General features: G+C 43.8%; 1 protein-coding gene across 14 annotated transcripts in view; it reads right to left on the bottom strand.

The window, feature by feature from the left end:
* Positions 1-15,000, bottom strand: part of LOC125289813 (ankyrin-2-like) — a 74,464-nt gene that overhangs the window by 55,348 nt on the left and 4,116 nt on the right. For all 14 annotated transcript variants that reach the window (XM_048236828.1, XM_048236838.1, XM_048236830.1 and 11 more), the window contains exons 2-4: positions 10,105-10,206; positions 2,168-2,266; positions 34-132 (exon numbers count right to left, since the gene is read on the bottom strand). In XM_048236828.1, the coding sequence (XP_048092785.1) occupies positions 34-132; positions 2,168-2,266; positions 10,105-10,206 (300 nt within the window). The remainder of the gene's footprint in view (positions 1-33; positions 133-2,167; positions 2,267-10,104; positions 10,207-15,000) is intronic.

The following is a 15,000-nucleotide window of genomic DNA, read 5'->3' as shown; positions in this document are numbered from 1 at the left end:
ATGGCCATGCAGAGCACACTCCGACTCACTCACCTGGGATTGGGAGTTGATATCAGCTCCACGCTTCACCAGGATCTTCACCACGTCCCCCTGTCCCGCTAGCGAAGCGATGTGGAGAGCTGTGTTCCCTTTCTGCACAGCACACACACACACACACACACACACACACACACACACACACACACACACACACACACACACACACACACACACACACACACACACAGAGTGTCCTTTCAAGCACCATTCAGCACTAGTACCATTGCTACAAATGTACAAATCATTACAGGCCTGCAATAACACATTACTCAGAATAAATGTGGTTAAAGGGAGTAAATTAAATTAGATATTGACTTTATTTGGACGAAAGACAACAATGGTGATTTTCACCTGCACACAAATATTGTACACTGTAGAACAAACTACCATACATTGAAATAAGGTCTTTGACAGAGAAGAAAATGATCACTGGGGGTAGAGCCTCTGAATCAATGATCACTCCAGCAGAGAATCTGCAAGCTATCCACAGAGTAGGTACAAAGGGATTTCTGTAATGCACATAACAAAACCTTTCATTCTCCGTATAGAAAAGGCACACAAAGGTCACGACAAAGGTCAGCCATGACTCTACCCAAACACACCTGGACATACAGCCACCTGGCCGACCACAGACAACTTCAAAGCCGAAGCCCTACCCATGGTGGAGTCACACATGAGACCCTTTCAAAAGCACAAAACACCTGGCAGTTCCTCTCACTGGCTGCTGTGCTGGATTCCTCTTTGGATCTGCTGAGTCATTGTTAGATCCGCTGCGTTTGGTACTCGGAAGCAGAGCCCACCAAAGAGAGGCTTATCTGCCCCCTCACACACACACGCACACACGCACGCACGCACACACATGTACAGACACACACACTCTCTCTCACACACACACACACACACACACACACACACACACACACACACACACAGTAACTGAACACCCCCTGCCTGATCCACGACTAACGCTGTCAGGAACTCAAAGACCTCTTTTCATTTAAAATATCATTGGGTTCATAATGATGGTGCGGCACAAAGGCTCACCAGGAGATAATGGATGATAATCGCCTACTCAAGAGCAGACTTAGGCTCTTACCAGCTATCCTATTAATTAATGCTTGATTACAGCATTGTGTTTGTTACGGTTTAGGTAATTACTGCTAGCAGAATCCATTAGCTGTTATGCAATGGCATAGTACTGAATTTGCGATGAATTTGCAAACTACTTATTACATTGAAGGGCAGTTGTCTAACTGATAAAGAAACCTATAATGAGACATTTGAAGTCTAAAGTGAATGATAAAGTGTACGATGTAAGTTCTAAACATATCATTAGATGTAACCAACACTGAAACGTCTAAAATGCAACTCAGCTGACTGGCAAAGAATTTACTATTCAGCCATCTTGAATAGATCAGATTTCATTTCGTAGTGTTACAGGGTTTTGCTAATTATCATACCCTGATAAGACCAATTCATAGTATAGCCTACATCCAGGCTAACGACACAAAGTTTGACAAGTGATCCTGCGGTAGCCACTGTTTCTGCTCTGTCAAGCTCCAAACTGACCCTCAGTCATGTGAGGCGGGTGTCATGTTAAAGGGTAATAGCTCTGGCATTTTGAGGGGTGTGTGAGGGAACCCAACTGATAAGCTTGACCACTTATCAGTGGGCATGAGTTTCATCACCCTAAAGCTTTCTCAATAGTTTTATTGTCCTCTGATGCACTTTACAAGTTATGCAGGAGACTGCCATACCCCTTCAGCAAATGTAGTATCCAACATTCACACTGCAATTATGTCTAGTGCATATGGAAAGACATCACTACATCTATTATTGTAATATGAAGTAATGTGAAATAATATATTATTAGTATTATTAATATTAGTAAAGCAAAAACAATAACCTATGTCTCAGTATAAGTGAACTTATATCTCAGTATCCGATAACTTATATCAACAGGTATATATCTAATCATATCTAAACCAAACCATTTCTCAACATTCTCTTTGCCAGTCAGGCCTACATTATGCTCCAAACATTCTGCTAACTGGTTAACACTCAAGAAAAGCCCCCAGAGCGTGCACTGCCCAAGGCTGGGGTCCAGCAGTAGCAGGGTACTACCTACCTTAGTGGCCGAGTCCACCGAAGCACCCCTCTCCAGGAGCTCCTGGACCAAATCCACGTGTCCCTCTTTGGCCGCCAAGTGTAGCGCGTTGAGCCCATTCTGCAGAGGAATGACAAAAGCGTGAGTGGTCAGCCTTGCTCACCCCCACACACAAAACAACCCAAACAACCACGCAGCCAACCATATCAACAGAGAAACAATGAGAAAGAGAGAAAGAGACAAGTAGGGGTAGAAAACACAACAGTTCAGACGAGGTGAGAAAGGTGTACCTCAGGGTCCATAATCTGTGGCGTATCACCCTCTACCACTCCATCCCACTCTACTACTGCTCAAGCACACACACACACACACACACACACACACGCACGCAAGAGAGGGCAGCTCGAAATATCAGAGCAATGGCTGACGGTGAGAGTTGCGCTGTCTCATGCCGTCGGAGCGGCGGGCCAGTACCCACAGGATTAATTATGTAGTGATATTAATAAGCCTGCTGGGCCCAGAGCCACCTGGCCCCTGGGACAGTGGACAGGGGGTAGAGGGGCTATAAAATCGGTGACTGAGACTGGCCACAGCAGGACTGAGTAGAGCGATATCTTCATCTCGAGCTTCATGTGTAGTTTCATGGCTGCTGGGATGAGAGAATATTCCTAAAGTACTGTACGTGTAAGAGAACTTGACTGAGCAGCAATAAATTGACAACCAGAGAACACTCGATAAATTAGAATTCAGTCCTAACACACTCTTCTATTATTGCATTCTTTCCAAGGCTAATTATTTTTGTAGAAATGTGTTAATAGCATTAAAATATCTTTTACCTTGCTGGCAAACACTTGATGACTTATTTCAAATTGATAAAGTAAATCTCAAAGTCATTGTTTTAAGATAGTGATACTAACCCACCTCTTCACACGTAATTTTGCTTCTGAGCACAGAACTCATCTGAAGAACTCAATTGAAGCAAAACTAAATCTGTGTCCTCACCCCCTCATACAAGACTCACTCCAGGATCTCTAGAACTCTACGTCACTCTACTGCTGTCTGACTGAACTACTGATCTCCCCTAGAAGAAGGTGGGTGTTTATTCCCATGTAAAGGCAATAAATGGATCCTTAAAAGCCAAGCGAGTGAAGTGAAGATTACTTTTTCAATGTCACTTGAGTGGGATTATGGCTAGGATTAAGGAGTGCAACATTTGATGGCTTTTGCGGGCGGCTGCCTCTGCTTCCGCTGACCAAACACACCTGATCTGGCTCGACCAGCCTCCTGAAGGTTGTGGTTGGTGTAATCTTGACTAGCAGATTAAAGATTATGGCTATAGTCGTAATCCACACGAAACCACTAGAGAAGATAGGTGAAGTACATGCTTTTGTACGTCACAGCAATTTAATAGACCTCAAAAGCAGAGCTGCAAGTGGAGTCTATAGAGGTTCAAGGAAAAATCAAGCCAGGAGCTAAACTATCATGTGTGACAACCTGATGCGTCCACTAGTGCCTCATATAATCTATTTTTACGAAAGTGGCCTCTTAACTATGAATCATGTGGGTCTGATGACATATTGAGTTTCATATCCTTATTTCTTGAAAGCACCATGCCGATGCCGGTCTGCATTTGATGCAGTCATGCCGTACTGAATAACATGTCACAACATCATTATAATGCAAAATAGAAGTTATGACATGTCTGGTAATGTCTACTCTGACACAGTCATACCTAACCGTTATTACAATGTAACAACACTATTCACAGTGTCACATACAAATTGTTATTAGCCATTATTATTAATGATCATGCAAAATCTTAAGACAAAACAATAAAATGTCAGTGTGGATGATTGCATGATTCTCCTCTCCCCAAAAAGTTCTTTCCCCTGAGAATGACTAATTTAAGGAAGTCAAAATAACAGAAGCACTACAGTAACCTGATAAGACTGTCTGTGGCCCCAAAGGAGGTTTTGCCAAAGCCACTCCAATTCCCCATCTTCTCAAAAGGGGGAACATTTGTCTTGTTTTCTCCGCACCCCACACCACCCCAACCCATCCAGTCAATATCTCATTTCCTCCAAACTCCCACACAGCAGGACGATTCAGTTGTTCCACCGGCTGCTCTTTCTGTAAGGTCTCTGCAGGTCCAGCTCACTGCTGCAGATTGTGGAAGATGAATCTCTACAATCTGCTTCCTTCCACAGGCACTAGCCAGGGCACACTCAATGTCACCCGTTACAGACACGCCTAAAGTGGACGTGCTGACACAAAGTGGAGAGGGAGGGTACTGTGACATGTGACCTGCTAGAGGTATGTCACACAAGTATTTGTTCACATCTTTTGTATTAAATCTCTTCTTTGAGTCCTATCATACTGTATATTACAGCTGGTACAACTTATTTAGTAAATCCTTTTATCCTACTCTAGTAACTCATACTGTATGAATTACAATACTGTATACATGTACATAATACATAACATGTGTATATGAGTGTTTGTTGGTAATTGAGGCAATGGTCTGATGTGATATTACCAGCATGTTAGTGTCTAGTGTTTGTTCTGCTGAAAGATGCTTCATGTACAAGAACAATTCAGGCTAATTCCTTTTTTTTGTTTTCATCTTCGACTTGCGTCATCCATGGCTCACCAGGATTAGAGCCATGGCATTAAGAACCCTCATGATTGCTCTGTATAATGAAGCACACATATAGCTACATGCATTAAATTGTGATTCATTAATGCAATCATTCACTTTCTCCACATGAGCCTCAAATGACATTAATCTTATATCATGAGTCTTGATTTCAGCTAGTCACACTTGATTACACTGACAACTAAGCGACCCTTTTCAGAAACAACTCCTTCTAACAAGCCTCTGCTTCTCCTACATTAAACTCCTTCATTGTTCGGATCACATGACCAGGTTGAGCCACAAGAAACACCTCCAGAACACACTATGTTCACACACACTCATGTCCATCAAGACATCTTACACTCCTTCTCTGTCTTTCTTTCCTTCCTTTGTTCTTTCTTTCTTTTTTTCTCCCTGTCTTTCTGCCTGTCTGTCTGTCTCCTGTCTGCACTGAGAATGCAGGTTATGGGTTAGGGGTTGTCAGAGCATTCTACAGGGAACCATCCATCTTCATCTTACACCCCCGTGCTGCCCTACATTCACCCTCAATGCATAGCAACACACACACACACACACACACACACACACACACACACACACACACACACACACAGACACAGACACAGACACACACACACACACACACACACACTCACACACACACACACACACACACACACACCCTCTCTCTCCCCAAACCACCCACTCATTGCATTACTCAGTGGGATAATTAAAGAAATGTGATTTCCTTTAATGTCCCTCTCTTTATTTATACTGACTGAACTGCCACAACATGGCTGACGTCTTGTTCCTGGGTGATTACATTGCCTGTTCCCTCCAGATGAATCATCCATATGAACACTTATAGGAAATTTCACTCATAATCACATCCATTTTTCAAAGATATTTTCCTCTTTTCATTTGTCACAGCACAGGCCTACTTGTGAAGTCACTTAAATATGCACTATGATTTGGAAATGCAAACAATATTTTTGTTACATTTATCACCAAACAACTCAATCCACAAGTGGAATTATGTACAGTAATTTGTCATTTTCTTGGGACATGTTTTGATTGCACACTAATGCAGTTGGGAGAGAACTTTGAACAGCAGGTTCTAGCGAAGATAAATGGCTGGCAACAGAACGTTAGCAGGCGAGCTACCCAAGAGGTCATGTAATGCATGCTATTGCTCTTAGCGTTGGCTAGTCACAAAGAATCCATTTGTGAAGAGCAAAAATATATTTATATAAATAAAGTGCAAATATGAATCATTTTAACTGGTGTCCTGGGGAAGCTGTTTCCATATCTGTTTCTGGTATCGTTTATTTGGTGGAACACTCTGTGATTGATTTGAAGGGCTGCCAGGTGAGGTGAATGATTGCCTGGCTACAAGTGAGCATTCATGGTCACTGGAATTGAGTCCTAAATCTTCGCTACACATGAGGCGTGTTGGAAATGGTCAGTTTTCACACACACCAGAGCTACGAGCTACGCTACAGAGATAATTGAAACATATCTCAGCCACATTTTATTCCCATTAGACTATCAAATCACTTGGTTGTCAATACTCAATATATGCAGTTATTTTTTCTTCAACACAACCTTGGCTTGGCTGTCTTATAGACCGAGGACAAAGACAAAAAACCCACAACCTGTAATGCAGAAACACATTGTTCTATGTCACATATTCAACACAGCCTTTATCGTTTTCTTTTGAAAGAATCCATTGAGGAAAAAAAAGAAAGACAAGTTAAGGGCACACAGAGCAAGTCAATAGCAAGATGACATCTACAGCAAATGAAAAGATTAATCACATGTGTTGCCAGAGTTAAGGCTGCAGAGGGTTACTGGTTGAACTCTGTGGATGAATTAAGCAAGTGTGGTGGTATAAATTATGCCGTGACAATGGCCGTTGGAGAGGATGACTAATTTTGCTACCTGATGTGCATGAGGTATTTGCATAATTGCACTTGCTCGTCACACAACTAGGTCAACATCACCATCAAAGCTGAAAATGGTCAAAAATAGCTTGGAGATTCCATATTTTGCACATTTTTCATAATATCATTTTAAATTCCAGTGTGTTAAAAAAAATGGTGTCCATCATATGTCTGACTGATACATTGTCCTGAGAGTGACCGAACAGCCTGATAAAAAAGTGACTTCTCCTTTAAAACTTCCCAATATCCCTTCAGCCTCCTGCACCTTAAGACTTGGCCAAGTGTGCCACCCTGCCGTCTCAGGGTGGAGGTCAGCGCGCTACTGTTTCAGATGCCACCCGAGGCAGGCAGAGCCGCCGCATGGTTGAGGTCAATGTGTCAGCGTGGATACAGTAGCAGTGCAGGATGCAGTCTGAGATTTGGATTCAGTTTCGGTTTTGCAGAAAAGTTGTTGCAATGTCATGAAAAGCAGTGTTGCAATAACATCAATACCCTCCCCACCGCTTTCACCTCAGATATGGATATGGACCATGGGTTCTCCAATCATTTTGGAAACAAGACAAAAAAATAAACATGCATATGAAAATACTGCTGAAGGTAAAATAAATAAATTAATAAAAATGATTGAAAACAAAGCATGTGATGCATCTTATTGCACCTTGTCCATTCACTAGGATTGTTTATGGCTTGGCCTCGACCACTATGTATATATAGTGTGTTTCTTATTTCACAGCGGCAGGACTGTGTGTGAACTCTGCAACTTACGGGCTGCTAGGGGCCTATGACAAGCACTTCATTGATCTTGCCATACTGTGTACTGTATGGGGTTAGAATAACGGACTGCACCTTTAAGGTAAAAACTGACTCTGGCTCTGAAACAAATCCGTTGCACACTCAAACATAAACCAATTCCCAAAAGAGTCATTTACATGCAGCTCTTCTGAGGATGTTTCCATTTTAAGAACCATTCATAACTTGGTGTCATTATGCAGCTCGGTCCTTCTCTCACAGGTGTGTCACACCCGGTACCAAGGACCCCTCATAGGGACTGGGTCTGACATTATCACCTGTGGTCCTGAGAAGACCCCTGCTCTCAGTTATATTTCACTTTGACATGCTTGGCAGCACTAAAAACCCTCTATCCTCGTATTCCAAGAAAGCCTGACATACATGAGCCTGTCCTCAAATTTGAGCCCGCCCCCAACCCAGCTCACCGTAATAAGAACTGCATGGCATCTTTGGCCCAAGTCCTTGGGAGGTGTGTAGATACCCGACACCAGGCGACGGAACACCACCACCCGCCCACCCGGCCCTTGTGACCACTGTTTGTAGGGTCAGAACGTAGCAACCGTTGCCAGGGTGGGAGTGTTTATGAGTGATCTGCTTCCAGAGACCCCACACAGTGGCATGCTAATAAGTCCTCCCAATGGGGGAAAATGGCCTTTGTGCTCAGGTGATTTTGTACGTGGAGGAAGTCAATGGAAGAAAGAGTCTGACGCGATAAGGAACCTTTTAACTTAAAGCTGAATTCTCATATTCCCACAATTCATATTGAACCCTTGCCATTTTCACAATACAGTACTTACACATTTGAAGTATGTAAAGATAAGTATATGGGACTCCTCAACTCCTCAATGTTCATGATTATACACCCTAATAATTGCACAAAGGCTATGTATCTCAAGCCTTATTTAGCTTCAGACAAAGTAAGAACCAAATATGTAATTTATCACACTAAAAACATTCACATTATGCAGAGCACTATAAAAATAAGGCATAACCTTATTACAATGACCTCAGAGGTTCAGCCTAGGATTAATGCTCTAGCAGCATGCCGTGCATCAGATGAAGGAATGTGTTTACTGGATGTAATGGGGACAGCAGCAGAAGAAACTCTGGCAGCTGTGAGCTACCAGGAAAGGCTTCCTGCTGCTTAACAATTAATCACCGACTCTCAAAGGACCATGGGAAGTGTAGTTGAATCAGCGCTGGCCTGATTTCAGGAAGTATGTTAGGGTGTGAAAGGGGCAAAAGTTGTGGGACTGTGTGGCGTTCTCCGTTTATAAACTGCTGAGGTCATTTTCAGGTTAGCCTTTTTCCAACCTAGGCTGACTAGGCTGTTAGTACTGGTGACTGGTAAATATATTTATGCTGCTCAAATAATAACAATGAGAAAGAATATACAAAAAAACTCATACTTGTGTAAAATGGGTTCACAAATACTTGGCTGTTACTGACATAAATACTGAAAATATTGAATCGTGATTGGTTTAATGATGATGTATGATGATGATCACATAAATATTACGCAACAGCTTCTATTGCAATCCTCCAGACCATTTTTAGACATGCCACCTGTACTCCGGTTACCAAAACAGTCATGAAATACCTTTCCTCCTTCCTCTTTGTCATTCAGAATCATAGAGACTATTTCGGTCTTCATTTGCATAGCAAAGACGTAATATAAATCCACTACAAACAAGCAGAAATGCCACCCATGGATTCGCTATAGAGAACAGTCCCCAAAATAAAGGCAACTTGGACTCAGCCAAGGCCAGCTGTCCACACTTCTCTCGACCTTTTCCCTTCTTGTTGATTTGTGGGCTAGACGTGGCGAAGTGTGTGGGGAGGTCTTCACGGTCGGACGAATTGGGTCTTAAATCTTCCCTGGGAGGAGATCGCTAATGAATGCCGTTGAGCCCGGCGGTGCAATTTACGCCAGATAGCAGGCGTCCGATACAAACAAGTGCTGATTCATGATTAGCGACTATGACCAGTTAGCATCCAACACAGCATACAGCATTCCCATCTCCAGACCCTGAGATCCCAGAGATCCCTATGGAATATTAACACAGAGGAAAGGAGAGGATGCTTCACAGATGTGGGTTGCTGAAAGCAGCTGCGTGTTCAGGTACAAGTGTGACAGAGATGGGCCAGAATGAGCCAGAGTTGCTGCTCCCTGATGAACGTGGGGGTGGGGGGGGGGGTGGCAGGGAAGGTCACCCCTGTCACTTTAGATTGATTAGTGAGGGCGTGGTGAGCATGCCCAGGTCCCCTGAGCATTGATGAGCTATTGAACAAGCACGAGGAATGTGGGGCAGGGAGGAACAAAGGGTGATAACTCACCCACATGAAAGGTAATCAGGTATGGGACATGTGTGGCACTGGACACTGTCCTGCATCATGATGCTTTTATGCATGACTGTTAGTGAGTGTGACTTGGATCTGTGTTGTTTAGGTATGTGAACATGTGTGTGAATGAATGTGTGTAGGCGTGTGTGTGTATATGTGTGTATGACTCCTATCTGGTTTAGGTATGTGAACATGTGTGTGAATGAATATGTGTGTAGGCGTGTGTGTACAGTATGTGTGACTCCTACCTGGTTGCAGGTACTGATGTCCACACCCCCCTTCAGGAACTCCAGCACTTTGTCGATGTTCCCCGCCCTTGCCGCCCTCAGGAAGCTGGTATTGCTATCCGACTGGAGGAGAGAAAGAGAGAGAGAGAGAGAGAGAGAGAGAGAGAGAGAGGGAGAGAGGGAGGGAGGGAGGAAGCAAAATCATTAGGACACAAAATCATAAATCCTCCCGCTAACAATTAAAACTACTAATGTAGATGAATCAAGGCCAAAACCTCCATCTGCAACTCATTTTATTGCCACTTGGAAGTGCAACAAATTGGGCTGAACAAGTTGCACTCCGGCTGCACTCCGGCTCCCATCTCACATGATGGAGCTCCTGAGACCAACAACAGGCTGTTTAGCCTCCAGGCACCACGGACTTCTCTTAAACTTTAGGTATATAAACACATACACTCACAGACACACACAACCAGACACACACACATCTGCTACCAACTGTCATACTGTGGATGTAGGCTAAGTTATTTTTAGAAACAACATGGGGATGTATGCACTTTAGGGAGCAATTATTGGTACTTTTTTCTTTAAAGTTTGCAGCTACTGCTGCTAAAGTTCTGCACTTACTACTGCAAGGGTAAGTGATTTAGAAAAATGCATGTACTGTAGGTGTATGTGAAGGAATATTTGACATTCAGCTGCAGTTTGATCCCTTAATTTCTCCTGAATGATGTGATCAACTCCTCAAACACGTCATATCATTTTTGAAAGAGCAATGTCAAATAGAGGTTATTGAGCAGGAGCACATGGATTTGTAGTTGTTTTATTAGAAACAAGTCTTACCTACCTACCAGAAGAGTAAAAAATAGATGTAATCTAAAAACACATAATTGTGTTATGCATAGAACAGCTATATAACAGAATAATCCTCTCAGAGGACTGCGTCTATCCTACAAAGCACATGACCCTCTTGATTGATTTCATAACACAGGGCAGACATGGTTGACGTAAAGATGGAACCAGGTCCACCCCTTTTCCCATTCATTTTTGCTGTATGCAGCTTTGCGGCGTTGTGTCTAACTCCAGACCCACACGGCAAGCACAGCCTCTTCCTGTTCCTGTTCCTCTTCCTCTCCTGCGCCTCCTTATCGTCATGAGCCACTAGAACAGGTCATCCTGTACCACAGAGTGGAGCCGCATCACAAAACACTCTCACCGTCCACTGGGAGGCCAGCTGTACTCACACGCTCACTGTGCTGCTCCACACCTGTCAGGTGAGCTGACACGGACTGGGACCTCTCTTGTCCTCACCCTCTCCCTCCCCCTCCCTGGCTCTGTTTCTGTCACCTCCTCCTGGCAGGTAAGTCGCTTACAAAAGCATCTGCCAAACACCTTATTTATAACTATGACTAGAACTGGAACTAAATCCAGCAAAAACATTTACCAAGTGCTCTCCTTGTCCTTCTCTCTCCCTCTCTCCATCTCTCTCTTTGTCTCTCCCTCTCTCCCCCCCCCCTTTCTCTATGTCCTGGGTGCCCGTGATCCCTGTTGAACCACATCCCCACTGTTTCCACTCCACAGCGATGCTACATGTATATTTTAACACGCCGCGCTTTTGACCCATAAATCCCTGCTGTCGGCTCGGCCCCTTTGACTAGCAGAGGAGGAGGCTGGGGGCCAGTGGCATGTGTGTGTGTGTGTGTGTGTGTGTGTGTGTGTGTGTCTGTGATTGTGTGTGTGTGTGTGTGTGTGTGTCTGTGAGTGTGTGTCTGTGTGTGTGTGTGTGTGTACAAAGGGTGTACAAAGTCACCTCTGTGTGGATAGCATTTGATTTGCAGCACAGCAGCACAGCTCCAGTGATGGCTGGCTACAGCAACCGTAAGAGCAGTACAGTAGCAGCAGAGCCCAGGTAGCAGCGAGTACACGCAGGCAGATAAGAGAGCCAGTGAAGGGAGGGCCGTGCTGCAGAGAGAACTGCACTGCATCACTCTGGGCCCTGACGAGGCAATCTGTAGCACAGCAGAGAGCCTGCAGGACGAGCCAACACAAGTGTGAAAACCAGGCAAGGAAGAGGGAGAGAGAGAGAGAGAGAAAGTGTGTGTGTGTGTGTGTGTGTGTGTGTGTGTGTGTGTGTGTGTGTTTAACAAAAACAAACTGATAAAGCTGTAGAACTAGACGGATGTGGACAGAAGGAGAGATAGACATTAACTCTTAAAATGAATGTGTTGAAAACACCACAACTCTCCATGTCCAGATAGGGACAACACAGTTTATGGTGTTTCCAACACATTTGTTTTAAGAGTGTAGATAGATCGATCACAGTGGTAAAAGCCTGACCAAACTGACAAAGCCTCTCTCCACGACCACAAAAATTGTATTGCACATTACTGTTTGCCTACACTAATCAAAATGTTAAACTGTGATACTTGATACTGCATCTTCAAAGGGAACCAAATCGCTCTTAGATAAAACACATGAACAAATTCACATGAAATCTTTTCCATCATTCCTGACCATGAATGAGTTCAGTTATGCCACAGGCAGAAGCAGAAACAACAGACTCACACAGTCACACACACAAGGCTTCACAGGGAGTTGTGGTGGCACCACATTATTATTCAAGACACGCATCAATTATCCTCTCAGTGCCACTTAAGACTGTTTGCAGATAACGCCAGCCAGAACAGACTGCTCTCCCATGCAGAGCAGTTCATAGTAGACTGTTCTGGGGGAACATACTAGACTGCTCTGTTCTGGCCCACATAAACACCTCTGCACTATGTGGATAGTGAACCCACAGTCTTCTCAACAAAGGTTCATTCTAATATCTCAACACTTTTGATGAGGTATTTTGAGGAAATGTAGGCTAGTTCAAAACAGGCCTCAACATTCATAAGAATCTTCATTAAGATTCCCACTCCAAGGTACCAATGACAGCATTCCAATTACCATTCAGTATAAGAGAAAAGGTAAAACAAAACAAGGTAACATTCTAGCTTACGAGACTAGCATCCTTGCTGAGGCAGGTGTACATCACAGCCTAGGCAAAGCTAACCTTGTGCATAACATTATGCTGTGAAGAGCTGCCTGATAAAAAAAAAACTGTCTCCAAGATCAAAATCCCCAATCTCTTTTCAAACCCTGCTGTAAAACATTCATCTCCACAGTGCCTCCCTGCCCTAATCAGTGCAAAAGGAGAGAGAAGTGTGTGGACAATTCCTAAATAATGTACCATACCATCTCCGTTACGACTAAAGCCACGCTCCACCCAGTAACGAGGCATCCCCCACCTTCCCTGGGTCTCGCCTGTTACCATGACAACCGTGTCAGTCGTTCAATAGGCCAATGAAACCCCCCTCTCCCATCCGACTCTTCCCCAGTTTCTGTGTCCTGATGGTGGGGGTAATCTCACGGAACTGGGATTACATCACATCCCCCACAGCCCCTTTAACACATACTCCATATTGGGTGAGTGAATGACTACACCCCACTACAGAGCCTGCTCATATACATGGTACCAATAAATACAGAACAACAAACAATACACAGCAACTCTAATGTAATTTATACATAAAACATGACTGGTTATGCATTTATAGTGACATAAATCAACTAGCCTAATAATAACAGCAACAATAATACTGATGGCAATAATAACACTAAATACATACTGTGTAAAACTATTAACCCTTACGAGCCCGACCGTTCTAATTTCGTTAAAATTTTAATGATGACCAATCATCGAATATCTCAGTTGTCCAATGACTGATTTTATTTCTGAAATCTTCCTCGTAATGCTGACAACACAGGCTTCAATTTGATATGATTGGTTAAGGGGTTTATGGCGCGAAATGTAATGTAAAATGAAAAAAAATATTTTCACTTCAGTTGGTGCATTTGACGTGGACAGCCAGATGCCATCTGCACTTAGTTGGAGTTTACCTCGACTGGAAACCACATTGTTAATATTGTTTTTTACATCAGTTCTAGTTATGGTTTATCTTAATTCGAAGTCCTTAAATCCTGTTATTTGACAGTAATATGCTACTTTATAAAATGTGCTGTACACTACACACTAACAAATCTAACAAACAATAGCCAAAGCCACAGAGAGCTAAAAATGAAGAGGTATATCACAGATGATATGGTTGAAGTGAGTGCTGAGAGCAGGTAGTGTCTGGGTGATTCACACACCACAGCCTGTCCACTGTGTGCCCGCGGTCGAGTCGTGATTCAGCTCCCAGGCTACAGGACGCATCAAGGTTGCCTCTGCAGCCCTCACTCCGCCTGTCTCTGTGCAGCCTGCGTAGGAGAGGAGATGGGACGCGGCCTGTGAAGGCTGAAGGATAAAGAGTGCTATGTGTTATGTAAGCAGCGCACGCCTCTGGTCTGTTCAGCAGCCGTGTGGCGGACGAGGGCGAGAACACCAAAACTTCACTTTACTCCAGCAGAGGCCTTCACCTGCTCCTGTGCCTCCCACACAACACCTGAGAGGAGAGCGTTCTGCTGGTAGTGTGTGTGTGCGTGTGCGTGTGTGCATGTGGTGTGTGTGTGTGTGTGTGTGTGTGTGTGTGTGCGTGTGTGCGTGTGTGTGAGTACTATATGTGGTGAACTGTGTGTGTACAGATGTGAAATGAAGTGTGTACAGACTTGTGTATTCTAAGTGTGTGTGTGTTTGTGTGTGTACTATACTAACATGTGTGTGTGCATTAAGCACCATCTAAATGCTACTTAAGATGCCTGTGTGATCAAGCCATCACTCACGGCAACGCAGATGTCACTCGTTCCTTCCAGAGGCTTCCTGGCACGCTGCACACACACTGCAGCATAAAAGCAAGGCACCCCCCCCACACACACACACACACACTCATACACACACACACACTCAATACACAATCACACATACTATAGATATGC

This window comes from Alosa alosa, chromosome 24 (assembly GCF_017589495.1).
Source record: "Alosa alosa isolate M-15738 ecotype Scorff River chromosome 24, AALO_Geno_1.1, whole genome shotgun sequence".
Classification (NCBI taxonomy): Eukaryota; Metazoa; Chordata; class Actinopteri; order Clupeiformes; family Clupeidae; genus Alosa; species Alosa alosa.
Note: the sequence above shows the minus strand (reverse complement) of the source record. Positions and strands in the feature narration are given on the sequence as shown.